Genomic DNA, 27,136 nt, shown 5'->3' with positions numbered 1-27,136 from the left:
ATCAGATAGAGGTTGGAAATTAAAACCATATGAAGAAATAAAAGAGGTTTTGACCGGATGGTTGCAGTACCACCATGTAAATGATGTATTGTTAAATGATAGAAAAATAGGTTTTGAAGATAAAAGGTCCAAATTTCAAATAGAATTGTTGGAAGGCAGAGTGAAATTGTTATCGAAAATGTATAATCTTTTGTTAGAGTGGTTTACAAAAGACGAAATGACAAAAGATGTGATGATAAAATGGGCAAGAGATTTTGGGTACAATATTGAATATGATGCGTGGTTGAAATTGTGGAATCAAACATTGAAATTTACTGCATGTACCGCTTTGAAAGAAAATGTAATGAAAATGATGTATAGATGGTACCTAACACCAGTAAAATTAGCTAAAATGTATAGAATGAGTAGTAAGTCATGCTGGAAATGTAAAGATAAAGATGGTGAATTTTATCATATGTGGTGGACATGCAAAAAAGTAAAAAGAAATTGGGAAATGATATATAATGAATTGAAAAAGTTATTTAGGTATACCTTTCCGAAAAAAACCTGAAGCTTTTCTATTGGGACTAGTGGTAGAGGCAATAGCAAAAGGAGATCAGAGACTATTTATGTATGCCACAACCGTGGCAAGGACTTTACTAGCTCAAAAATGGAAACTACAAGAGATACCGACGATTGAGGAATGGCAGACGAAAATGATTGACTATGCAGAGTTAGCAAAGTTGATTTAAAATGTGGGTAAAAAGGAACTGTGAGATAAGAGTGAGAAATAAAGCCGAATGACGGGAGGAAAAAAAAAACAGAAGGAAAAACGCAGCCCACCCTCCCAGGTGAAGTCTGCAAGGCGTGGGATGCATAGCCACCCTATCTGCACCTTGTGGAGCGGGGCCGCCTGAGTTTGATGGCCAGCGCTGGACCCGGCTGCTTCCTTCACCCGGGAGAGTGGGTTCCATCTTTCCTCCTGGGGTGAACGACCACCCTAGGAGAAAAGATGCAGTTCACCCTCCCGGATGGATGAGGGCAGGGTAGCCAAGCAAGGCTGCCTCCACCCTAGCACCAGCATCAGGGAGCCTCTGCACCACTCTGCAAGGTGTGGGGGGCACTGCCTATCTGACCCGCCTGACCCCTATCCCAAGGCAGTGGCGGATGAAGCAAGCACCCGGGGGCCTTGGCAGGTCGGGAGAGGGGAGTCTAATGGAGCCTGCACCCCGGCGCCGGCTTGCAAGCGGCAGGATTGGGACTCTCTCAGCTGGGGTGGGGGGAGCACTTTAACGGAGCCCCACCCTGCCACTGGCTTGTGTGATATATCGCCGAGTTAAGCCATCATCGCAGTCTGCCCTTCATACTGGTCCTGGGTGATATATCACTATATAGCCCAGGTCTGTGGCTGAGGAATCTTACTTTTAAAATTTGCTTTGGGACAGTGTAGTCCTCTGTGTTTCCCATGTTGGTGACAGGCTCCTCCATCACACCTCAAGGGAGCCTTTGGACTGGGCTGTGTTCCCATCAGCTGGCTGCTTCTGTGACTTTGGAGAACCTTTGGCAGATTTTTCTGCACTAAGGATGATAGAGTTTCCTGGGGGAAGAGGCCTGGGCTTGGGAAGATGCCTAGCGAGATCTTTTCATTTACACCTCCTTCATGATGTGTTACAGCACCTTGAGCCACAAAGAATTCCGCTTTATCTACCCAGTGCTGCCAATCTGCATGGTGTTCTGTGGTAAGCATTTTTATTTTAAACACATTATGATGTTTCTGTTTGCTGTTTCATAGAATCATAGAATTGTAGAGCTGGAACGTACCCTGGGGGTCATCTAGTACAACCCCTGGCCTGCAATGCAGGAATCTCAACTAGATCATACAGTAATTGTACAACAAATAATACATGACAGATAGCCAGCCAATCTCTGTTTTAAAAAACTCCAAGTAGGGAGAGTCCAACATTTCTCATAGAAGTCCGTTCTGCCAAACAGCTCTTACTATCAGAAAGTTCTTCCTGATGTTTAGTTGAAATCTCTTGTAACTTGAGGCCATTCTTTTAAAGTACTTGTAACTTGAAGCCATTGGTTCAGGTCCTACCCTCTAGGAGAAAACAAGTTTGCTCCATGTGACAGCCCATTTGAAGGTGGCCATCTTACCTCCTCTCAGTTTCCTCTTTACCAGGCTAAACATACCCAACTCCCTCAACTGTTCCCCAGCTTTGGTTTCCAGAACCTTTATGACCTTTGTTGCCTTCTTCGGCACACATTTTAGCTCGTCAATATCCTTTTTAAATTGTGGTGCCCAGAACTGGACACCATATTCCAGGTGTGGTCTGAGCAAGACAGAATAGAGTGGTACTATTATTTCTGGACACAATACTTCTGTTGATGCAGCCTAATATAGCATTAGGGCTTTTTGCTGCTACATTACACTGATTCTAGATCGTATTTGTGCAGTTGGTTCTTCCTGCCTGCATATAACCTTACATTTGTCCCGTTTGGTCAATATACAGTGGTGCCTCGCTAGACAAAATTAATTCGTTCCAGGACTCAATTCGTTCTACGGAAATTTTGTCTAGCGAGGCACCGTTTCCCATAGGAATGCATTAAAAGTCAATTAATGTGTTCCTATAGGCTCCCGGGGACTGGCGGCGGTGCTTGCTCTCTTGGCTCGGGGAAGGCACTGCCTGCCTTTCCCGAGCCAAGAGAGCAAGCGCCGCTGCTGCCAACGACAGAGCAGGATCGGACGAAGCTTCATAAGCTTTGTCGGATCCGGCTCTGTCGGGCGGGGTGGGGGAAAGGCGAAGAACGATCCTGCGCCTTTCCCCAACCGCCGCCAAGCCAGTGCCCGAGCCGAAGTGCGGTGCTGCGGCCGGGGGCTTTTCGCCGTCTGCCTCCCCCTTGGCTCGGGGAAGGCAAACGGCGAAAAGCCTCCACAGCGCCGCACTTCGGCTCCGGGGGACGCTGTGGCAGTCGGGGTGAGGGGAAAGCGGGGTGAGGGGAAAGCGGAGCCACAGCACAGATCGGACGAGGCTTCCTCGAAGACTGCTTCCTTGGCTAAGGCAAGCGGGCGGACAGCCGTCCGCCCGCTTGCCTTGGCCGAGGACGGCTTCCCTGGCATGGGACACGGCTTCAGAGACCTCCAAAGCTGCGCCCCTTGCCTGCTGTGCGTGGCAGGGGGGGGAGAAGAGCGCCCGGCTTTCTTAGCGAAGGCAAGCGGGGGGACACCTAGCCCGCCCGCTTGCCTTCGCCGAGAAGGTGCCGTTGCCGCCAAATGCCGGCTCTGTCGGGTGGGGGGAGGGAGCAGACTCCGCTTTCCCCTCACCTTGCCTGACACAGCGCGGATCCGACAAAGCTGTCGGCGGCAGGGGGAGAGGAACAAAATTGTTCCTCTCCCCGTGCTGCTGAGCGTGCAGATCCCGGGGTTCGGGGGAGCGCTTGCAGCGCAACACAAAGGGGAACCAGCTGCAGAAGGGAAGAAGGCAAAGGATTCTTCCCTTGCTACAGGTGCCTTCTTCCCTTGCTACAGCTGGTTCCCCTTTCACTAGATGAATGCCCTGATTTTCTGATCGGAGGTTTTTATGGCCATGCTTCGCAAGAAAACCTCGTCGTATAGCGAGGCAACCTCCGATCAGAAAATCCTTTCGTTAAGCGAAATTTTCGTCTAGCAGGGCATTCGTCTAGCGAGGCACCACTGTAATTGGATTCATGGTGTTGTTAAATGTTCACTCTAAAGGAAAAACTTGCTGTTGTGGAAGTTTTAGTGCCAAAATGTGTCTCATCTTTGGGAAGTTTGAAATACTGCTCCCTTCTTCTAGAGGGAATGAGCATCTTAAATGGTTTGATACAGAGATTGTGTGTGTCAGTGCATGAAGAAAATGCTGCCATTGTGTCCAAATTGGCTAACATCATCAAAACCGTGTACAGTAAAAGCAAACTGCCAATAGTGACACATTATTTCACTCTCATTGATTAATAAGTACATCTTCTACATACAATGTTGTTGTTTTTTTAAAAAAGATTCAGCTCTGGCTTCTGGCAAGTTTAGTGCTTGGGCTCTTTCTGAGGCAGGAATGAAAGCAAAGGCTGGGCAGTCTTTATAGAAATAGCTGTCAGAGGGAGGGAGGCCAAGCTGAAGGGGAAGTTGAATGATGAGAAGCCTCAGGGCTGTGCCAAAGGAGGAAGGGTCTTTGCAGGGGAAGCTTTAGGGCAGGCATCCCCAAACTTCGGCCCTCCAGGTGTTTTGGACTACGGTTCCCATCTTCCTCGACCACTGGTCCTATTAGCTAGGGATCATGGGAGTTGTAGGCGAAAACATCTGGAGGGCCGCAGTTTGGGGATGCCTGCTTTAGGTGTTAGGAAAGCCCCACCACGCTGCTGTTTGGAAGTCTGTGGAACTGCTGAGGTCCCTGATCCCGAGTCCCTAGATTCATCTGCTCCATTTTCTGCTCCCTCCCCCTTCCTCCCTATAGGGCATTCTCTTAAGCAGCTGAAAAGGTGGCAGCAGGCAGCAGCCGTCTCCTTCCTGCTGGTGACAAACTTGCTGCCTGCCCTCTACACTGGCTTGGTCCATCAGCGTGGGACCCTGGATGTCATGGGCCACCTGCAAGGCCTCTGCAGCACTCCTGCTGACTCTCCTGAGCAGCTGGCATCCGTCTTAATGCTCATGCCCTGCCATTCAACTCCTTTTTATAGGTAAGACCCAGCAGGGGGTGTTATGTGTGTGAGGTTCTGGTGGCACTCTGCATGGGAATCTGCAGCTTTTTTGCTCCTTTACTGCCAGAGCAATTCAGAGGAGACAGGAGAGGGTGACTCCAAAGTGGAGGAACCACATCAAAAGCCCTCCTGGGATCACACTGGGAGGGCAAAAGGCATTGGGGCAGGGGAGCTGCCATTTCCCTTCTGCCTCTTTCTTTGGCTTTTTCCTTTCTGTTGATCTCAGCTCCAGGACTAGCATACTTCCATCTCCTTCTGGGTTACGTCAGGGGAACAGAAAGGAACAGCTGTGGAGATTTTGTGGTTGCAATGATCAAGCCTCTGTGTGGCAACCTCCTGATCTGGCCTTTGGAACAGCCTGCCAAGGACCATTGATAGGATTGTCCTCTAAATAGTTTATATGCTGGATTCACGCTGATGTAATCAGCCTTTGGAAGACGTTTCTCCTTAAACTGACTCGTTATTAGTGCTATACTTTTTGTAACAGCAGCAGTGGGCTTATTGTGTCTTTCCGGCTGGATCAGCAGCTGTTGCTGGAACTGATGCAAAGAGCTTGAGATAGAGAACCCAGAACCCTGTATCTGTGTAACACTGCCCAGTTTCACACTTGAGGGGACCCTGGAAGTTGTGCCCCTATTGGGGTTGTGGGAACTGGGACTGTATTCTAGCTGTTGAGCCATTTCCACATGTCTTTGCGCCTGTAGAGTCAGTGCCACTTCGAATTCCAAAGCACAGGAAGTCTCCGCTGCCTAACACTTTGTCTTCACCAGGTGACATGGGGACTTATCTGTAGCAGAGTGTGTGGAAAAGGAACCTTCAGCCCTTCCCATCCATTCTGCAGGTCCCATTTTTGCTGTGCTTATCAAGTGATAACACACATAGACACTGGTATGTGTGTAATCAGATCAGCATGTGGAAAAGAAGCGCTGCCAATACTTGCTAATGCAAAATAGCCTCAGCCATTTGTATTAATGCCTGTCTCTCTCCCCCCCCTTCTAGCCATGTTCATTGTCCACTACATTTGAGGTTTCTTCAGTGCCCCCCTGATTTGACTGGAAGGGCAAATTACCTTGATGAAGCCGACTTATTTTATGCAGACCCTCTCAGCTGGCTCACTGAAACGTTTTCCAATGTTACGCTGCTACCCACGCACTTGGTGTTCTTCAGCGTGCTTGAGCAGGTAAGGGAAGTGCAGAAGAATCCCAGTCTTTGTTTTCAGTGGGGCATCAATCACACACCTATTGGCATCTTCATCAAGGAGATGGACGAGATGATTACAGAGGGTGTAAGCATAAGTCGTTTTAAACTGTTTTTATTGTTGTTTTGAAATTGTGACCCACCCAGGGACCTTGGGGTGGAGGATGGAAAATGAATGAATGCATGTGTTTAAGAAGGTAAAAAGAGTTCGCTGGATGAGACCAACTGTCTGCGTCTCTCATTGCTCCCTCTGAAGTTGGGGGGTTCATATTCCTCCCATGACTGAATTGATAAGCTTCATTCTCCTCCTCTGTCCCACTAAAGCTAACAGACATCACCTCCCCTTGGAAGCTATTTCCACCCATGAACTCCACACTGTGTAAGGGTGGGTTCACATTTTGGTTTGTCCACAGTTCTCTTTGATCCAGCTAATTCTTCCTCTTGTGATACCGTTGAAAATAAACTATCAGAAAGTGGTGCCACAAAACATGTTCCATGTGGAGAAATTCAGAGCACCTGAACTGGTCAGGCCATAGCAAGGATAGCCAGTGTGGTGGTGCCTGCGATGGCCTGTGTGTGTGTTTGTGTGTGTGTGTGTGTGTACTCACGCACTCTTCTGGGATGAACTATAGTCCTGCTCTATGGCAGCCATTTTGTAACTGGTGCCTGTAGCACTGTCTCAAAATAAAATAAAAAAGTGTACTGGTCCAAAAAGGTTGGCAACTCCTGGCCTTTAGGGCAGTGGATAATGGATTTGTGCCCTTTCCACTTTTATGAAAATGCAAGTTGCTAGTGGCTGATGAGTTACTCAACAAAATTAGGTTGAAAATTTAACTTCCTAGCAATATACAATTCTACAGTGTCCCCCCCCCCCCCGATCTTCAAAATAAATGGTGGAAAAATGAATGTTGCCAGGCATAATGATGGTTCTTCCTCAATACTTGTTTGCTGGACCCTGATGTTTGGTCCAGAACTGTTACTTGAATATTGACTTTTTTTACTTCTAGGATATATCATCATTTCTCGTTACAAATAGGTATGAAAAAGTTGCCATGTTTTTTCACACTCATCTGCCTCAAGAACGAATCGGGAGCTCCATTTATGTCTACAAAAGAAATCAAAAGCGTCTTTGAAGATGGTCTCAGATCACCACGTGGGTCTATGTTTCACATGAGATATAGTTAATAGAACAGTCCTCTTCGCTTAGCAGTAAATCTTGCTGAGTTAATGGAACTTTGATTGCAGCCTGGACCATTTTTCTTTGCGGGTGTAGAGAAGACACACTTCAGCATGGACAGCATGCGCAAGATAACACAAGCGTGGCCTTAACAAAGGCTTTGAGTCCTTTTCTGAGGATGTTTAGCTATGCAAACTTATAAAAATAAAAGTAAGTTTTTCCAACCACATCTTTATTTTTCTTCTACAATTTGCAGATGCACAAGAAATTTCAAATGCAAGTCAGCAAGCTGATCAGAAAATAGCACACACACATGAAGTCAACAGGTTCCAACCCCATCACAAGAACAAATAGACAGTTGTAAAACAGACATGCTTCTGAACAGTATGAGATGAAATTAGTACATCATAATATTACTCTAACATTAAGTCTGAATCAAGTATGAATTCTAGTACCAACCAGTGCAAAGAAGCTTATTTTGCAAGCACACACAAGCTACTGCTTACCCTGCTTAATTTATTGCAATAGTAGGACTGCACCCAAATTAATGTTTCCCAAGAAGGCTGAAAGGAAAGGAGAAAGATGGAGAAGCTGGGCTGATCTTTGCAGGGGGGAGGGAGTGTCATTAGGGAAGGGGAAACGTGCCCTCGATTGCTCTGCCGAAAGCCTCAGCCAGCTGCAGAAACAGCCACTCGTCCACTATTTTTACCATCCTGCTGGCTTCCATCGGACAACAGCTGTTTAATACTTTGGATCAAAGGGCATCTGGCCCAATTCTATCTCCAAATTTGCCATGTGTCTTCCGTTGCTGCGCCCTTGCTTGTGCCACCGGCCTTCTCTTTTGTAGCGATGCTGGTGCTTTGCAGCATGTCTGTCCTGCTGTGGACTATGAGGGTGCGTGAAAGGAGCCCGCCTAGCAGGGTGGCTGAAAGTAAAGTACAAAAGGGAAGTTAGTGCTGCATGAGCACCTCAGTATTAAATCCTCTGAGAGGCTACAACTAACTTTGTTATTTAAAATAAGCAAAGTGGATACGGCAAGTGGGTGGAATTGAATTCCTTCCCTTCTCTTTGACGCACACTGCCACTTTGCTACATTGGAAATTCTGTACTGTGGTGCTTAATGTACAATGGAACTGGTGCCCTTATCTGAGGATGGCATAATCACCCCTCTTTATGGAGGCTTTCACAACTCAAACATGCCCAGTTTAAATTATTAACAGAATTTTAGTACCAACCTTGGCCTGTGCTGAGGCAAGTGATCATAATGAAAGTAGTATCGGTAGATATATTTATCCAGGTCTTCAAATACACCATCACTGTTCCTCTGGTATTCTTTTATGTCTTCAAGGTAATCCTTAACATCATTAACAAAGTCCGTGAACAGCATCTGATCATGTATAAAGACGCCATTACGGAAAAACCTATTCACAAAGATCTCCAGTTCTCGCCAGTGGTGGAAGTTCTTTACTTCTTGCTGCAAATATTTGTGCATTAATTGATTAAATTCATCTGCCCGAATTGGGTCCAAGTCTTTGTCAAAGAGGTTCACAAACTCCTGGTGGGCACAGTCAAAGATGCCTGAACATCCCTTGAGAACAAGAGGGCGATGCTTTCTGTTACCTTTGGGGCATTCCTGGAAGGGAGGATCCTTGGGGAAGTGCGGAGGGGAACGGCTCTCTTTGGATCGCCTTCCATCTCTAAACTCTCTCTGGCTGCCAGGTGAGCGGTGGGCCTCAGGCTTGTGTAACCCTTCCTGGGAGCTGCCTGTTTTCCCTTTTTTGTTCGCCTCATGCCTGCTGTCACTGTACTTTTTCTTCTCCCTTTCATCAAATATATTCTTTGTTGTGTCCTTAAAGTGCCTGAAGGTGGACTTCACAGAATCTGAGAATTTCCTCAAGTTCTCTTTCACGGCTTCTTTGGCCTGTTTAATTTTCTCTTTGTGGTGTCGGACAAATTCCTTGGTTGAATTTTTCATGGCATCAAAAGTTTCTTTCACAGAACCAAAAAATGTTCCTTTTGGCTTCCTTTTGGCTTTGTTGGTTCCTTTCCCATCTGGCTTCTGCGGCCTCTCAGTCTGCTCTTTCTTCTCGACGTGGTCCTTGACTTCAACATACAGCTTTTCCCACAAATCAGAACGCTGCTGCTCAAAGCTCAGCTTCTCCTCCAGCGCTGTCAGCCTTCCCCGCAAAGCTTCTATTTCTTGGCTCTGATCGCCAGCACCCGCCCCCTCAGGAGACGCCTGCTGAGAACTTAACTTGTCCAGTTCTTCCCTGAGAGCCACTGTCAGCTGGCGCTCTTTGTCCAGTTCCCTTCGCAGCATCTGGGCCTCTGCCAACAGAGTCTCCTTTTGCTTCACAAAACTCTGCACGCGATGCCTTTCCTCCTCCAGGTGGGCTTTCAGCTTCTGATTCTCGGTGGCAACCAACTCTGGGCCAGAACCTTTGTTCTCCAGGTGCCGAATCTGCTCTCTCAGCTTTCTCAGTTCTTCTTGCAGCAATGCCAAAGCTTTTTCCTCCCTCTCTAGAGATTCTCTCAGGTGCTGGTTTTCTGAAGCAAGATGATGCTTCTGAGATTCAAAGGATTTCTTTTCCACTTCTGTTGTATGCAAGCACATTTCAAGGCCTTCCTTTAGAGACTGATCAGAGACAAAATGAAAGCAAACACATCAGCTGCTGTGTGCCAGTGTCCAAATGCTGCAAGAACACTGGGAGGGTGGAGGAGGACAGCTAAGGAGGACCCAACCTACCAATGGATAAGTAGGGCTAGTAAGGAGCTTCTGTGGCACTTGCTCTAGGGGCAAGGGGAACAGGCCGTGCAGAGTTGTACATTCCCCCACAAAGCCTGCAAAGTCTTCTCCACTTTTGATAGAAAACCTCACAAACGCTGCCTGGGAGTGCTGTGTTTAGGGGCCAGCTGTCCACAGCAAGATGCATGGCTGCAGCCCCAGAAGAAGGGGAACCATGGAGCCTGGATGGGCCAAGCACAGAGGAAGCTGAGGCTGGATATGCTTCTGGGGAGAAAGCGCTCAAGGCAAGGACAATGGCAATTGGGACTACCCAGCCCTTGCTACAGAATAATCATCTGACCCACTCTAAAAGCTTCAAGATGCAGATACAATGGCATCTTCTCCTACCCTCTGTGGTTGACATTGAGCCAGTTCAAAATTGCCTGCTATGCCAAGACTGGATTTTGCCATGCCTTCATCTAGAAGACAGCTTCCAACACTTGCGGTAGCAATGACAGCAAAGTTTCCCAGTGGAGGTAGAGTTTGCAAGCCAAAGGCAAAATATCATTTCTCGCTTTCAAGTATGGCGGGAAAGCCACCTTTACCTTACATTCTGCTTTCATGCCTTGTTCTTGTTGGCACTGAATAAGATTATCCTTTATACCATTCAGTTCATCTTCATGAGTTTTCTCAACCAATTGCTGGCGTTCTTGGATCTGAACAGTACCTTGAAACAGAAAATTTTCTCTTTTATCTGACAAGAAAAATTGGAAATTAGGCAGCTTATCAGTGATGATGGCTTTTTTTCTCTTCAGTCCTGCATAATACATTAATCAGTGAACAGTGTAGTTTAAAACGGTCACCTTTTTAATTGTTTGCAACAGCTGTGCTAGACTTTTGCATTAACAAAATAAGGCATCAACGCTAGGCTGATGATAGCAAGCTAAGCTCAGTGGCAAAGACCCTGATCCATCATTAAATGAACAGACTGATGGGGCCCAGAACACTCACAAAGCCCCAGTGTATCCCTGTGCACAGCTTCACATTAACCTGTATTAGCAAAACAGCAAAATCAGAGGGGCAAATCCAGGTCAGGCCTCCTTAGAACATCTATTACAATAGCAGCATCAATTTGGACAAAGAAAGCCTGTAACATACATTCCTCTCTGAAAAGGTGAAGCATATGAAGTACTACGATCAGTACAAATAACATGAAAACAACTACATGCAAATCTGTATCATGCAATGTCATGTCACAAATGCCATGAGAGCTCAGTGCCATGAGAGCAGGGTTAGGGAAGCTGGTGCCCTCTAGATGTTGCTGAACACCAAGAGCCAGCATGGCCAGTGGTTGGAATCAGCCAGAGGACCACAAATCCTCCCCAGGCCTGTGTTAGTGACTAAGGAAGAGAGCAGTGGAGGCTGCTTCAAAGTCCTGCCCTCTGAGCACAAACCAACTGCAAACAATGAAGGGCAGGTCCACCCAGGAGGGGAAAGGACCCTGACCTTAAGAATCATGGAAAAGGTACAAGGGGCAGCAGCAGCAACAGGATGCTTGGAATCCACACAAGCCCGCAGAGCTTTTTTGTTAAGTGCCTGAGCACAAACTACTGGCCCAACAGACACATTTACCTTCTCAAGAAGCAAAAGGCTAATTTGATTCCCCTACACACGTAGCACACAAACACCTCCCATCCAGGAATTCGAGTGCCGACATCAAAATGTGCATGCTATCTCCAAAGAACCAGAAAGTCATGAAAAAATGTTTTCCAATGTAGGAGCTGGACTAAATAGCCCAAGTCCAAGCGCCTCCAATGGTGCCCCCCCCCAGTGGAAAACAAGATTCATCTGGAGAATCCACAGTCAAAAAGCATATCAGAGTGAGAAGGTGAGAGAAAAGGCCCATAGCCTCTGTTTCACAGCAACACATTCCAACCAAGCCTCTTACCTTCAAATTTCCCTGAGGACAAAATAATGGATAGGTGTTAAGTTTTGCTCCAAGGTTGTTCTACTAAATGCTTTAAAACTCAAATCAAGAATATTTAGTCTCTTTTTACCAGTAAAAATGGTATTACTAGAACAGAACATCAGGAATCTGGGTTGTCAACTAAAGGAGTTTTGCACACAGGACTTTTTCTATTTTAGATGACTGGTCACTATGTTTGGGATAAACAGTAGAAACCACAAAACACAGGCAGGGGATCAGTGACTGAATTTTACAACTAAATTTCAACCTGACACACACACAAAGCAAAAGCGTGTCAGTGGAATGGGTGAAATCACAAGTCACCCATCCTACCTAGGAGCCTGTTAACTGAGACATCTCCCTCAGCTTGCAGACTGGCAGGGAGAACATGCCAGCTGTAAGAATCACATCTCTTTTCATCTATATTGCCAGTTTCTGTTATATCCCACTTTCCCACCCAGCAGCTGAGGACCATGTGCAAGAGAATTTCCCCACAAGGACCCTGCAAGTTAGGCGACTGGTCCCAAGGCACAACCTGGGCACTTGCAATTCCAAGTAGGGATTTTTGCTTGTTAAGATGTGAATGTAAATGTAAATGTCCTCAAGCTAAGTTCCATATGCCGCCAACTCTCTTAACTGCCCATCTCTCAAATTTGGCCTGCAGGGGATAGGGCAAGTAAGGATCTGGCCTTTATGGCACCCTGTGAGGAAATGCCACTGGTTAAAAAAAGTATTTCTATTAAGATGGTTCATGTACTCACCATAAAAATGCCCGAAGCCCATGCTGACAGCAATCACCAGTGCCAGGATAATGCACCTATTAAGGCCACTACTGAACTGATGTTTGTGCGAATGCTCTTTGGCCTGTTCGGTCTCCTGTTCAAGAGGTGGCACATCCTCTGATTCAGAACTTGAGACCAACCTCTTCTTCGCACGTCGTCGCCTCAGGGTGGGGCTAGAACGATTGCTGGTTTCGTCGCTGCTTGATTCTTCGCCACTGGGATGAGGCAGAAAGACTGAAAAGCAAACCCACAATCCTTTAAGCTGTCGGCAAGGAATGTGCAGCCTCCTATCCTGACACAAATATGGAGTACTAGTGGTTTTCAGCCCGTTTAATAACGGGCGCTAGAACATCCTGGGGTTCGGAGAAGCGCTTGTGCAGCGCTTCTCCGAACCCTGGGACCTGTCCTTGCTGTCGGCGGCAGGGGGACAGGAACGGAGGAGGAGAAAGCGCTGCTTTCTCCTCCTCCTTTCCTCTCCCGCAGCCGCCGACAGGAAGCAGACATCCCAGGGTTAGGAGAAGCGCTTGCGCAGCGCTTCTCTGAACCCTGGGACCCGTCCTTGCTGTCGGCGGCAGGGGGACAGGAACGGAGGAGGAGAAAGCGCTGCTTTCTCCTCCTCCGTTCCTCTCCCACAGCCGCCGACAGGAAGCAGACATCCCAGGGTTAGGAGAAGCGCTTGCGCAGCGCTTCTCCAAACCCTGGGACCCGTCCTTGCTGTCGGCGGCAGGGGGACAGGAACGGAGGAGGAGAAAGCGCTGCCTTCTCCTCCGTTCCTCTCCCGCAGCCACCGACAGGAAGCAGACATCCCAGGGTTAGGAGAAGCGCTTGCGCAGCGCTTCTCTGAACCCTGGGACCCGTCCTTGCTGTCGGCGGCAGGGGGACAGGAACGGAGGAGGAGAAAGCGCTGCTTTCTCCTCCTTCCTTCCTCTCCCCCAGCCGCCGACAGGAAGGACGCGTGCACTCTTCCCCCCCTGCCTCCTCCAACCGCCGCTCCTCTCACGGGCCAGGGAGGGTTGTGAGGAGGCCTTCGCCGGCCTCCACCCTCGCTTCCCTGACGTGCCCTGCAGTGAGGCGGTGTCCGGCGGGAGCGGCGGTTGGAGGAGGCGGGGGGGAGAGTGCGCGCGCGCAGTCTCTGCTGTCCAATCCCTGTATCCCTAGCGCACATGCGCAGTGACCCAGGGACACACGGGACAGCTTGGACGCAGGGACAACTTGGACATTATTATATAGGATTGTCCTCTCCAGCCTAGGAGAAGATCAGAGCCTGCTAAGGTGTGTCCCCTGTGGCGGGGCAGGAGTTTCTCCTTCAGCCATGTCCTCGCCCACATACTGCTAGTTCTGAGCAAGCCCTCTTCCTTCCCTCAGTTGTGTACAGAGAATGACATCCTTGCTCCCTCTCAGAAGGGCAAGAAAATATATAAATACCATTATATTTCTTAAAATTTAAGGTGTTGGGGTCTTTAAAATTCTGACAAAACTTGGCTTTGGGGTTTCTGAAAAAGCAGAAACCCAGAACCAGGAGGAATCTTCTTGCCCCCATCCACCCCGGGACTCTGCTTTGCCAGCAGTGTGTTGTTGTTGCGCTCAAGTAACCAAGAACTTGGCTGCACTGTATGTTCCTTGCTGCAGTGATCAGTAGATTTAACAGCTGGATCATGTGGGTTGGTCTTGGGAGGAAGGGTGTGGGTGCATTTTTAGAAGTAGGGGGCCTGCCTAAATGGCCCTTTTATCCATTCCATCAATATTGCCACTGAAAGCATCATACGCACCCTAATGCAAATGCACATATCTGTCTAAACAGGATTGTAAGATAAAGATTGGCTCATATCAAGGCCACATGGCCTCAGATAATTTGGGGGGGGTGCCACCCACTATGAGAAACCAGTGACAGGATGGTCATTCAGGTGTCCATGGAGCAAATGGAAGGGGGTCAATATGGCTGAAGGGCCAGAAAGAGCCCTCCTCCCTACTGTCAACCCAAAGGGGTTCCCCCAAGTCACTTACAAGTTTAAGATTCCTGCCAGTTCTAAGGCAGACAGTTCACTCAACATTCAAGCACATCTACAATAGGCCAGTGATGCAAAGCAGCATGTCAAGAGGAAGCCAGAAAAAAGAGGAACAACCTGATGCATTAGATTAATCTATAAATATTGTAATAGATTATTGCATTTAATGACACACATTTTAGTTGAGTTAGGGGGTATAGGCTTGTTCTTACAGTTGTCCCTGGAGAAGGAGCTTCCCAGATTCAAAATGCAGGGGGCTTCCCAAAACAAGCCAAATGGATTCCCCCTCACTCCCTTTCCCTGCCCCCTCCATATTTGTCTTTGTTTTTCCTGATCCTGCCATCAGTAAGCAACAACTTGAACTAGCTCCTGAAACAGCTGTCCCCACCACACAAGCAGACAAGATGCCACACCACAAGCCACAGCTCACACCAGGCACAAGCAGTTAGGCCCCCTTGGAAAGGGACCTTGCTGGCCATTTGCCGCTTTAGCTGCTCACCCCATCCACTGATACACTCTGGGATCTTCCGGAGCTTCTCCAGCCAACTGGCTTTTGTATGTATATATAACAGAAAGAAGAGATTTTTAACCTCTGACTAAAAGGAAAATGCAACACAGGACCACAAAGCAATTTGGCTAGGGTGGGAGCAGATAGAAAGCATAGGTATATGACACCTTGATCACCAAAAGCAAATGAGACATTAGGGTTTCCAAGGCTTCTTTTCTGATACATGTGAAACCCCTGGCCCCAAGAGCAGCTGTCCTGTCGGCAGCTGGGGGTGGTCCCTAGGCCCCGACTCTCCCAGACTCAAAATTTTGAGACCCTGACTCTGAAGGCCCTGCACTGTGTACACACTCAAGTCCAGTCTCTGACATGCCCCTGTACAAACTGCTTCTTCTCTGGGTAGATTTTAAATAGAGGCACATGGCAGGAGCCTGGGAAACAGAATTATGAACACTTTAAGATTGTCAAGCAGATTCTGTTAATGTTTAGATGGCGGCTGGGGAAGTCTCAGAAGAGACAGTCGCACAGGCAAAACGCACTTGCTGGGTGAAAGCATTTTCCTTGCAGCAGCATTCCCCAAGTTGGTGCCATACAGATGTTTGAAGTACATCTCCTAACATTCCAGCAGCCCCATATGATGCTGGGGCTGACAGTAGCAGCATCCCAAACATCTGAAGGGCACCATGTTGGGGGGAGGGTGGCTTACCTAATGAGACTTCAGTCCTGGGAATCCCAACACCCCTTGGAAATAAGATCAGCCAACTGCATCTGATGAACAGGCAGGCAATTCTAGCATTTCATTTCTAAATTTGCAGTGATTAGAAAAGGCATGGGACTTGAAGAGGTGATAGAGGCCGGATATCAAATTTGCTTAGAAAAGGCTGAACAGGCAAAGTATTAACACTTGAAAAGAGCCTAACCTCATATCCAGGCCAAGGTGAAACCGGACAACCTCCAATTATTTAAAGATCTTTCCCCCCTAACAGAAATCATGCAGGGCTCTACCGGGGCACTTTTTCTGCTTCATTTTTTCCCTGTGTAGCTCAGCTGTGGTTTGGAAAGAGGAGATTTTCTTCCCCAAGACTTCATGTTGTTGTATTTAAAGATGGGGATGCAGCTTCAAAGGCCATCAACCACTTCAGCAGACACTCCTGGTACCAAACCAATAGGTTTAAACAACAACAACAAACAAACCAGCACATATGAATGGAAGCTGGAGCGAAAGCTTAGCTAGGAATGAGCTTTCTTTGACTGGCTCCCATGTTATCTGTCTCTTGCAAGTGGTATCATGATCTCCTATACTGTTAACGGAATTAAATGGACTGTGCCAAGAATTAATCACTTGATCCATCAGTATGGTGCAAAGTCAATTTCTTTTAAGAGAAAGGCCATATACGATCCCACGATTTGGGGAATGAAACTGAGGCTGCTCAAGTCACTGTTGACTCATTCATGGGCTGCTCCTGAAACTGATCTCATTTCCTTAACTTGACTGGCAGCAGGAAAGGTGGTCAAGTTGATTTGTGAAGCCTGCAGAACATAGCACTACCTGCTGCCTCTTTTTCTGGCCAAGTCTGGCCTACAAGGTGCAAGAGACGTCACCTACCTGTTTCTGGCTGGCAGAAGGTGTACTGGCTGCTCGAAGAGGAGCCCATGTTAAAAACTTCAGGAGCAGGAACAGCCTGATCAGCAGGCACAGCTTCTTCTTCTTCTGGGCTTCCAATTTCTTCTACTTTCGGTGTCTCGAGTGTCACAATGTCAGAGTCATCACTAATTGCCCCCACGCAGGAGCTTTCATCTGTCACTTTCTCTTTTTCATCCTTAGATGTAATGTAAAAGGACAGGTGTCACACAGGATAAAGCATTTTTCTCACCTGTGGAATCTATATTGTCTTCCAAGTGTTTTGGAACATCTGCATTGCAGCTTTTTGGGGGGACGGGAATGCTTCACATAAAAAAACACAGTAACCCATGTTTGCTTGTACTTTTCAAGGTATATCTCAGAAAAGGATCAGCAAAGATTACAATTGCAGAGCTAGCTGTTTAGTTGGTGTTTTACCTTCTGCATCCCTCCTAGGGACTAGGGACGCGGGTGGCGCTGTGGTCTAAACCACAGAGCCTAGAGTTTGCTGATCAGAAGGTCGGCGGTTCGAATCCCCGTGACGGGGTGAGCTCCCGTTGCTCAGTCCCTGCTCCTGCCAACCTAGCAGTTCGAAAGCACATCAAAGTGCAAGTAAATAAATAGGTACCACGCCAGCGGGAAGGTAAACAGTGTTTTCGTGCACCATTCTGGTTCACCAGAAGTGGCTTTGTCATGCTGGCCACATGACCCGGAAGCTGTACACCGGCTCCCTCGGCCAGTAAAGTGAGATGAGCGCCACAACCCCAGAGTTGTTTGTGACTGGACCTAACGGGCAGGGGTCCCTTTACCTTTTTATTCTAGAAAAGCAGCATATGGGTTCAATAACTAACTAACTAACTAACTAACTAACTAACTAACTTTAATACAACATTACTAAATCATTATAATGTAATATAACAAACCTATTTTTCTAAAAAGATACCTGAGGGTTACATGCCCTTGCCTGGAACTCAGGTCCCCATCAAACTAGCCCAAAAGAATCAGCAGCAGGTGCTGGGCTTGCAAGTTATCAGCAAACTGTAAGGTGGATATCTCCCTCTATCATGTTCGGCCAGCAGGGGTTGGTGGGGCTCCATTGTGCACACCAAAAGCTGAGGCATTACAGGCAACGGGTAGGAGCAGGGGAAGAGCCAGAATGGTAGGAGCAGGGGAAGAGCCAGAATAGAGCCTGCTGCATTGATGCTACAATGCACAGATGTGGCCTCCACATCTGTGCATTGTAGCATCAATGCAGCAGGCTCTATTGGGATGACGCAGCCAGTCAGAGATTTAATACATTGGTGCCTGGAATCTGTCAGCTTTGGGGTACAACAATCAGGGGTGGCAATCAGTGCAGGGATAGCTCAGTTGGTTAGAGAATGGTGTTGATAATGCCAAGGTTACAGATTTGATCCTTCCTTGTATGAAACAACTGCATATTCCTGCACTGCAGAGGGTTGGACTGGATGATCCTCAGAGTCCCTTCCAAGTCTACAGTTCTTTGATTCTTTGACATCCATCTGACTCCATACTTGTACCAACACATGGTCAAAACATACTTCCACTGTGCAGCTTTACTGGGGAATAGGACCATCTTGCCTTGACCTGAACGGAGACTTCTCAGGTGTTTGTCTGAATATTTGACACCACATCTCTACCTCTATTTGCACCCCTGAGTCCTAGGACTATTTGGCAACACAAGGAAGTGGATTGTTTGCTACACAACCTCACCACACCATGTGCAAGTTGCAAACTATTGAGGTGATCCCTTTTGATGGAGCTAGCTGTTTTGCTGTGAGATTTTCAGAGCCATTAAGAATTCAATTAGCATTTCTGCACAGAGTCTTGAATCTATGGACTTATTATAGCTATTGGTATCAGAGTTCCATCACTTCTATATCAAATCGAACAAAGCCTAACCAAAATCTAACAAGCCTAGCCCCTTGCATTACATCTTCAAATCCTCCTACCCAATGCCTGGTTCAAAGAATGTTTGCCTCAAAAAGGTGTAATTTAGGAACCTTACAGGCAACAAATGGCCTAGATGAACTGGGGCTATCATAATATATTTTTTGCTCAAACAACTTCTTCCATGTGTAACCTCCCTACTAACAGCCATTTGTCTGAACAGGACTTCTCCACAAACCAGAAAATCCCTTTTGGCACACTCTGCCTTTAGAAACTGGCCGACAAAGAATAACTGGCTCCCCCACCCCAAGCCAGTCAAGTTTCTTATGTACCGTATATTCCAGCGTAGAAGACGACTGGGCATATGGACGACCCCCAACTTTTCCAGTTAAAATATAGAGTTTGGAATGTATTTGTCGTATAAGAAATATGACCCGGCGTATAAGATGACCGACTTTTGAGAAGATTTTCCTGGGTTAAAAAGTAGTCTTATATGCACGAATATACAGTATGTGTGCTTCATAGAACTACAACATACCTCCGGAACTGGCTTGGTGGCCTCTGAGGTAAAATGACTTTGAACTACCATGGATGACACATCAGCCTGGCCAAATTCAGCTACAAAAATAGAAGTTGAGCACATATAAGATAAACAGGCAAATACTACAATTATCTCAGAGGGGGGGGAGAGGAGAAACAGACACAGACACCACCCTGTAGACAAATTAGGTACCCATTCTGTAGGCATTGCGAATTCTTCCTTAAACAAGGAAACAAAACTGTCCCTGGGTTTGCTTCCAGAACAATGGCAGGGAGTTTATTCCACACTCCTATGCTGTGAAAAGTTACAAGGAGGCTCTTGGCTGCCTTGTGTTTGTCTTGGTTGGAAAACTGCTCCTTTATGTTTAGAGGCAATTCTTGCCAGGAGGTACGAAAGGTCAGGCCAGGAAACTGAAATGGGGTGGAGAACATTGGGCGAAAAAGAAACTCTGCAAAACTCTACTCCCCCCCCCCATCAAACCTTCAAGCCATCCAGATAGCAGTGATGGGAGTGGAGAATGAGAACATGGTATACAAGTGAAGCTGGCAAGTGGAGGAGAGGAGGATGCCTGAGGAGTTTTGAAGATAAAGAGAGCTATAAATCAGAAGAGGCTGGTCTGAGAGCCCATGGTTGCTCGTCCACAAGAGCAAATGGGGCATTGCCCTACCAACCTCAGATTGCTCTAAGCCAGCCCCCTCCTGCCTACCACTTTACTAATAACTAGTCCAATGATGGCCCTGGTTGCCAGCTTCTTCCTCCTCCTCTTCCTCCACCCTCCTCCATGTTCCCCTAGTAGTATTCAGAAGGAAGGAGGAAGGGGACTAAACTAGAATTAAGCTGTGTCCACAGTACAGTGTCTTCTGGCTCCTGTGTGCTCCCACAGCTTGTTTCGAATCCATGTACCTACATTGTCTGGGATCCAAAGATATACTGCTGTTTTATATGAAATACTGCAGTTTAATGTACAGGCAGCCCTGCCCCACAATTTTCTGGATCCAAAAGGACCCACGCGTTGGCAATCACGCATCATTTGGACATGCCCCACGAGCAGGCTTCCATCCAATTTGAAAAGTGTAGCATTACTCAATTCAGAGTGAGTCCATTTGAGTCAACTGCTCCTGCAAGTGCTAGGCTTTTGCTTTAGTAGAAAAGCAGCTTAGGTGAGAGACTGAGATGGATGCATTTTCCATGTCCTTTTCACATCCCAGTTTGCTTTTGGAGTTAACTACTGAACTGATTTAAAATATTGAGAGTTCCTCCTAGAAATAGTGTTTAGTAGAATGTAAATTTGTTTTGGTTTAACTTTGGCCAGATGTCCTGGCTGTCACTTCACACCTAAATGCCTCCCCTCCCCCATCCAGTACAATGGGTTCACTGGGACAGCAAAGACATTACAGAGGTGAAAGGGCTGATCAGTGGAGGCAGGCAGGAAATAAATAAAAAAAACCCGGTGACAGCACAGATGACCATGGGAGTGTTGAAAGTGGCTTGGTCTGCTTGCTTCCTCACAGCACTGGCTCTCTGTGCCGTCACACCTTCTAATGGCAAATGCATCCCTGTTCTCTATAACCCTTTCAGTGTGTTTCTACATGCCCTCCTCAGCCTTAGCTAGCTTTTTGTTAAGAGATGCAGTGTGGTGTACTGGTTAGTGTGCCAAACTAGGCTCTGGAAAACCAGGGTTCAAAATCTCCATGCAGCCATGAAGCTCACTGGGTGACCTTGTGCCAGTCATAGACTCCCAGCGTAACCTTCCTCACAGGGTTGTTGTGAGGATAAAATGCAGAGAGGGAGAACCAGGTATGCCACTTTGAGCTCCTTGGATGATGAAAGACATGAATATAATACCTGTATTGACAATGGCACAATCCAAGGTCATTATGCCCTAGCTCCTATGTTTGCTGTTAGTTAATGACTGAGCATTTGCTTTGCACACAGAAGGTTACAGATTTAATCCCAGGCAGCACCTCCAGGTAGGGCTGGGGAAAGTCTCCTGTTTGAAACCTTCCAGTTTCATACTGGGCTGTACAAAGGCCTGCTGTCTCTTGCCCTTACTGACATGTCCTGATGATCAGATTCATCTTCAAGCTCCACAAGTGTTCCCAAGCTCACGACAGAAGCAGTCAAGTTGTCACTGCACACGGGGTTGCAGGTGGCATAGTTGTGGCCTAAGACTTACTTTGCAAGTCGATGGGCTGCTCTTGCTCATCATCACCTTGTGCGAGAGATGGAGATTCATCCAAGGCTGGCTCCACATGACCACTTAAAGCTTCATATTCAGATGCTACAGCCTCAACATCAGAGCCCTAAATGAAAAAGAAAAGGGGGAGCTTTCAAGGAAAACTAGAGGTGCTCACCTGGCGATAGCTAACAAAGAAAATAAATGGGTAAAGGCTCCTGTGAGCTCAAAGGGCTGCACACTGCATCTCTCAGCCCATCCAGCTCACTGGCTTGGCTACTCTGAATAGCAGCACTTTTCCAGAGTCTCGGACATGCATCTCTCCCAGACCTATCTTGAATGAGCTTTTAAGCCATACAAGAAATTACTTCAAGGTTAACAGGAAACCTTAAGCCAGTGGAGCATAACCTACTGAAGCACATTCGAGTTTAGATCAAACTCAAATCTTGACTGCTCTCATTTATCAAATTTTGCTGCAGTGGCCCTGAGGTTATGGAAGCATCTAGACCAGGCACCCCCAAACTGCGGCCCTCCAGATGTTTTGGCCTACAACTCCCATGATCCCTAGCTAACAGGACCAGTGGTCAGGGAAGATCGGAATTGTAGTCCAAAACAACATCTGGAGGGCCTGATCTTGACTTCTCCTTTGCCCTGTCTAATATAATGGGATCGGCTTCATCAGTGCTCTTGAGCTCTTCCCTGCTACCTGGCTTTGTTGTGAGGTTTGCTTGATTCAACTAAGTGTCCTATAGAAATAAACTCATTTCTTGGTGTCTTAGCTGAAAACTCAGAAAAATGCATAGGGGGCTCTTCCTTCATTGAGTCCAAAGTAACAGCTACTGAAGGAAATCGCCACCAGCCCCACTTAAAATACACTGCCATAGAGTACCTCATGATTGATGACCGTCCAGCCACAAGATGAATCACTGTCACTGGAGTTTTCAGACATTTTGACAGATGCTGAAAGTAAAAAACAAAGAACAGTACAAATGTGGCACCTGAAAGGATTAGCCAACTTGACTCTAAATGGGGATCTCTGTTCAAATACATTTCAAACTTCACCACTGCAAATAGAATCTAGAAAGAGCCAGTTCATGGCATTCGGGGATCACAGAGTAGGGAACAAAGGTAATTTAATCCAACCTTTTGCTGCAAGACAGGACATCCCCTTAACCTCTTGTCCATATTCACCTGACCCAATCCAAGCCATTTGGACAGCGCAGGGGCACTGCACAAACGTGCCCACATTGAAGACTCTCCCCATAGCTGGCAACCAAGGCAAGCGGCCTAAGAGTCACTAGGGCCATCTCTGATCTAACTCAAAGAGAAAACTCCTTCTAAATATGGCCACCTACCATATGCTGAACATGAGGCAAAATTTAACTAGGGAAGAAGGGCAGGCTGCAAGAGGGCCAGCCGAACCTTTGCCTCTTCCTTTTCCAGAACCAAACACAGACATACTGCCTCTCTCTGCTTGCCTTTCTAAGAATGTAAGAAGGGCCAAAGGCCTATCCAGTTCTCACAGTGGCAAATCAGATGCACATTGTGGGAATTCCACATAAACGCAACAGCAGTCTCCCCAGTGATGATCCAGAAACGGTCTCCAAAAATGTGGTCCACAACCATCATGATTGGTAGCCACTGATTGCCTTGTCCTACTTGAGAGAAAGATGTGAATGATGCTCTATCACCATCTTAGATTCTGAAGAGAAATTCTTGATTCCTGTGATCATTAACTGATCTTCTCTCCATTTGCTCCAGCTTTAACTCGCCCTTTTTGAAAGAGGTAGGGTGGGGAACTACTGCTTCATCAGTAGCTCGTAGAAGGGAGGCAATATTTCATAGAAATGCCTCACCTGATATATCCAAAACTTTGCCTTGTCACGTCTGAGCAGCTCCCAGATGTTTTGTGATGAACTAGTACTAGAGGGAAGCACACTTCCCTCTTTTGCTATTTTGCAACCAGTTGGACGCAGGTGGCGCTGTGGGTTAAACCACTGAGCCTAGGGCTTGCCGAAGCAGCTTTGTCATGCTGGCCACATGACCTGGAAGCTGTACGCCGGCTCCCTTGGCCAATAACATGAGATGAGCGCCGCAACCCCAGAGTCGGTCACGACTGGACCTAATGGTCAGGGGTCCCTTTACCTTTACCCAGTTGTAAAAACAGTCACTGTTTGCCCCCAAACACATAACCTGACGCTAGACACGGCTGAATGTCACTTCGTAGTTCAGAAGATCACCCAGTTTGCTGGGTGGAACAATGCCTTTTCTGTATTAACAACACTTCCTTGCTAGGTACGTGCAAATATCAGAGGGACACTCCTCCCCCTTTTCTTCCAAGGAAAAACACTGACTAAAACAGGCTCCTAGACTGATCCCTGAAAAACTTGGCTAGCAACTTCTTTCCCATCCAGACAAGCAATTCACTTCCTTGGGTCTTTGGCCACACACTAGCCAGATGGGTTGGAAGGCACCTCCTTTCTTTTGACAAATGCAGCTGATGTGCTCAGGGTGCTCGATTCTGCTCTCAGCCAATGGCATGCTTTCCTGCATTCACAGCACCTGGCCACAAACTCTGCAGCCTTTCTGTCTTTTCACCAGTCTCTTTTTCCTGTTTAAATAATAGTTATCAGCAAAATGCAGACTAGAGCAGTGGTTTTAAACTTGTGCTCCCAGGAACGTCAGCAATACTGGGCCAGGTACCTGAGGGGCAGCTCATTTCTCAGAACTGTCTATGCCCTGCACAGTGGAGACTCTCCAGTTTGGAGTAGGCAAGGACTTGCTAGCCCCTGTTGCAGATGGAGAGCTCATCCATGACAGGAGAGCTTGTTGCAGACAACTCTGTATGGAATGGGTTTTCTAAGAGTAGGAAGTTGAAATTCCATGGGACTGAGTGTAGTACATTCCCTTTCTCCAGAAACGCACTGATCTTTGATTCCACCCACAGTGAACCTATCCTGCCTAGCATCCACTTTAACAAAAAAAAAATTCCTTCCAGTAGCACTTTGGAGACCAACTAAGTTTGTCATAGGTATGAGCTTTTGTGTGCATGCACACTTCTTCAGATACGTGCATGCACACGAAAGCTCATACCAATGACAAACTTACGGTCTTTAAGGTGCTACTGGAAGGATTTTTTTTTATTGTGTTTCAACAATGGCAAACCAACACAGCTACCTACCTGTAACTATCCACTTTAACATTTATTATTCTAAGCCTTATCTGCCACTGAAAATAACCTAACAGCTCTACTACCTTTAGCAATTTGATCTCCTTTCTTGGATACAGGCAGAATATTAGCTCTTAAAAACTCCAACCACAGCCCAGTGCTAATCAAATCTGCTGAAAGCCTTACTTCACATGGCAGATTTTTCTGTCATCTCAACTGGTGATCACCTGCCCTCAGCCCCAGAGTTTAAAATGGGGGCAGCCCAATCCTATGCATGCTGACCTCCTGTGTTTGCTTACTTCCTGATACAGCTGTAAACCAAACCTCAGCTGGGCAGGAGCAGAGCTTAACCAAAGTGACAAGGCCGCCACCACACCCACAGCCGGCCCACTCATGCCACCTAGGGCAGAAAGTAGAAATAAATCAGTAGGGTCCACTTGGGAACCAACAGATTCCAAGTCAGCTCAGCCCCTCTCTGTTTCAGGGCTTATGGCAGGTTTCTGTCCACCTCCCCAATTAGAAGGCAGAACAGGGAGTTCAGCATGAGTGGCATCACTCTGCAGGAAGAGATTGGCAGTGCCCTGCCCCTTCCTCCACTTCTAAGGGGCTTGTCTTATACCTATGGAAACAGATGCAAAGTAGTCCCAGGGCAACGAAGTCAGGTGGAATAGTCATTCTTGTGCAGAGTATTAAAACACACAGCAAGTCAACAAGCAGAGTCATCATGTCTTTTTAACGTTAAAGGATGTTAACTAATTATCTTGCATACAATGGCTGCTATTAATCGCTCTGCATTTTTTTTTATTTGTACAACTTGTACTTCTAAAGGCACTTGATTAGCTAGCTGCCTTAGCAGCAAGGGAGAAGTTATTCCAGGTAACCAACCAGCCATGAAAGTCGTTCCCTTCTAAAACACAAATATCTTAACAGGGATTTGTGGTTAGGTGGGCTAGCCGCTTCCAGAAACTGATTTGCAGGGATGCTACCGGTATAATTCCACCCCACCAAGGAACACTCTAGTTTGTATAGGTAATTATTTATCTTACTGATTTATACTCCTTACGTTTTAGCTTTTAAAATGTTGCATTGTTTTAATAGTGATTCAGGCAGCCACCTTTGACAATTTTTAGAAAAATCTTTTAAATTAATGGGGAAATGTCTAAAATATGGCAGGGCTGTTCCCTGATTAGGATTCTGTTTTGGGGCTTTCTCCTAGGAAGAAAGAAACTAATTTCCCCATGTTGTCCATCACACCATCTGACCAGAGTCACCAGGAATGTTAGCTTCCCATCAAAGTACATATTGCTACATCTAGTTACAAGTGTGCTACTTATTTCATTTAGGTGCTTGATCTTCATTAAAATCAATCCTAAAGCAAGATACTGTACAACATAAAATAATACAATTTATTTTAAAAAACCCCAAACCATAACAATATATCACAATGATGTCACAGAACCGCAACATCTCCTTCAATCAACTAACCAAATGCCAAAGCAAATAAAAATGTCTTTACTAAATTGCCTGAAATTTATTAGGGTTGGTGTCAGCTAAATCTGTGAGGGGAGGTTCAGAAAATACCTAGGTCCTAAGCCAACATATGTGTCTTGAACCTGAATCAGTAGTTAACTGGCCTCCAATGCTCTTCCTTTAGAACTGCTATACATTTGCAGCTAGCTACCCCACTCACCAACTTCGTTGCTGCATTCTGCACCAGCTTCACTTTCCAAACAAAGCCCAAATACAGCCCCAAATAAAGCACATGGCTGTAAACAAACTATGATAAGACCAATGCATGGACCACAGGAATGGCTGGCCAATAGGCACTCCTAGCCATGGAAGCAGCATGAGCCTCCATCACCAATGCTGGATCTAAGAGTCCCCCTAGATGACACATGTGCTCCATAAGGGGCAATTCAGCTCCACTGGGCAGGCAACCTACCCAATTCCCATAGCAACTGCCTTGTCAGGATTCACCCAGCCCACACTGCATCCAGGCACTGGTCAAGAACCAGCAGCGCCTCTCCTGAGTCAGCTGTCACAGAGCAAAACACTCTCCAGGGCCAGCCTGGGAATCCCAAGAGCCCCCTGCAGCAGCTGAGAGAAGGACAGGCTGCTGCAGCCTCGCCTTCCCCTTGACCGAGCCAAGTTGTCACCCACCTCCACTTGAGCCAAGCGGAGAGTTCGGAGTAGCTGCACTCGGGGAACGAAATAATTGCGCGGCTCTGTGCTATTCTCAAAAGTTCCAGTTCAGCGAAGGGCCAATCAGTCACTAATCCAGAGGCGCCTCTGCTTTGGAAACCCCTGAACTGCAAAGTGCGGCTTGTACCTCGGCCGGCAGAAGACAGCGAGGCCTGCAACAGGAAGCGTTTCCCCAGCGCCTCGCGGGGAGGCAGCCTTCCGAAGCCCGCTTCCTCCAGAGTAGACCTGCCCGCCCCCTCCCGGGGGTGTCCCTTACGAGGCCCTTCGGGGGCCTAGCTAGGCAAAGGGCGCAGGTGTCAGATGGCGAGGAGACCTTCCCGGCCGGGCCTACCTGAGCGAGCCCGGCCCCCTGAGGGCGAAGAGCTCAGGACGGGCAGAGGCCAGGGAAAGTGAGGCGCACTCGGGCCAGGCTGCTCGCGCTGCTGCTGTTACTGCCGCCGCCGCCTCCTTCCTTCGCCAAAACAAC

At 47.2% G+C, this 27,136-nt stretch overlaps 2 protein-coding genes across 13 annotated transcripts in view; one reads left to right on the top strand and one right to left on the bottom strand.

Annotated features, from left to right (window-relative positions):
- The window catches only part of PIGB (phosphatidylinositol glycan anchor biosynthesis class B), a 15,604-nt gene extending 8,308 nt beyond the window's left edge, over positions 1 to 7,296 (top strand). For 3 of the 4 annotated variants that reach the window (XM_035130825.3, XM_035130826.3, XM_088657141.1), the window contains 4 exons: positions 1,654 to 1,718; positions 4,452 to 4,674; positions 5,695 to 5,875; positions 6,900 to 7,296. In XM_035130825.3, coding sequence (XP_034986716.3) covers positions 1,654 to 1,718; positions 4,452 to 4,674; positions 5,695 to 5,875; positions 6,900 to 7,025 — 595 coding nt within the window. In that variant the 3' untranslated portion in view covers positions 7,026 to 7,296. The remainder of the gene's footprint in view (positions 1 to 1,653; positions 1,719 to 4,451; positions 4,675 to 5,694; positions 5,876 to 6,899) is intronic. The other variant, XM_088657140.1, reaches the window with a different exon arrangement.
- CCPG1 (cell cycle progression 1) lies at positions 7,281 to 27,136 on the bottom strand. Of its 9 annotated transcripts, none has more exons than XM_060282835.2 (10): positions 26,629 to 27,136; positions 22,189 to 22,259; positions 21,300 to 21,426; positions 19,121 to 19,200; positions 16,660 to 16,873; positions 15,048 to 15,098; positions 12,522 to 12,776; positions 10,400 to 10,548; positions 8,305 to 9,704; positions 7,281 to 7,994 (listed from the first exon to the last, which is right to left on the bottom strand). In XM_060282835.2, exons 2-10 carry the CDS (start codon positions 22,246 to 22,248, stop codon positions 7,811 to 7,813), a joined length of 2,520 nt encoding a protein of 839 aa, XP_060138818.2. In that variant the 5' UTR covers positions 22,249 to 22,259; positions 26,629 to 27,136; the 3' UTR covers positions 7,281 to 7,810. The 9 variants fall into 9 exon arrangements, with proteins under 9 accessions (XP_060138818.2, XP_088513263.1, XP_034986709.2 ...); XM_088657137.1 differs by having other exon boundaries at positions 10,400 to 10,521; XM_035130818.3 differs by having other exon boundaries at positions 27,002 to 27,136.

Source organism: Zootoca vivipara, chromosome 13 (assembly GCF_965207765.1).
Source record: "Zootoca vivipara chromosome 13, rZooViv2.hap1.1, whole genome shotgun sequence".
NCBI lineage: Eukaryota > Metazoa > Chordata > Lepidosauria > Squamata > Lacertidae > Zootoca > Zootoca vivipara.
Note: the sequence above shows the minus strand (reverse complement) of the source record. Positions and strands in the feature narration are given on the sequence as shown.

Coding starts and splice junctions, on each gene's coding strand:
- CCPG1 (XM_060282835.2), bottom strand. CDS start 22,248: ATGTCTGAAAACTCCAGTGACAGTGATTCATCTTGTGGCTGGACGGTC. Junction 16,874..19,120: donor CCACCAAGCCAGTTCCGGAG/GTATGTTGTAGT, acceptor ATTACATCTAAG/GATGAAAAAGAGAAAGTGAC. Junction 9,705..10,399: donor GCATGAAAGCAGAATGTAAG/GTAAAGGTGGCT, acceptor GTCTCTGATCAG/TCTCTAAAGGAAGGCCTTGA.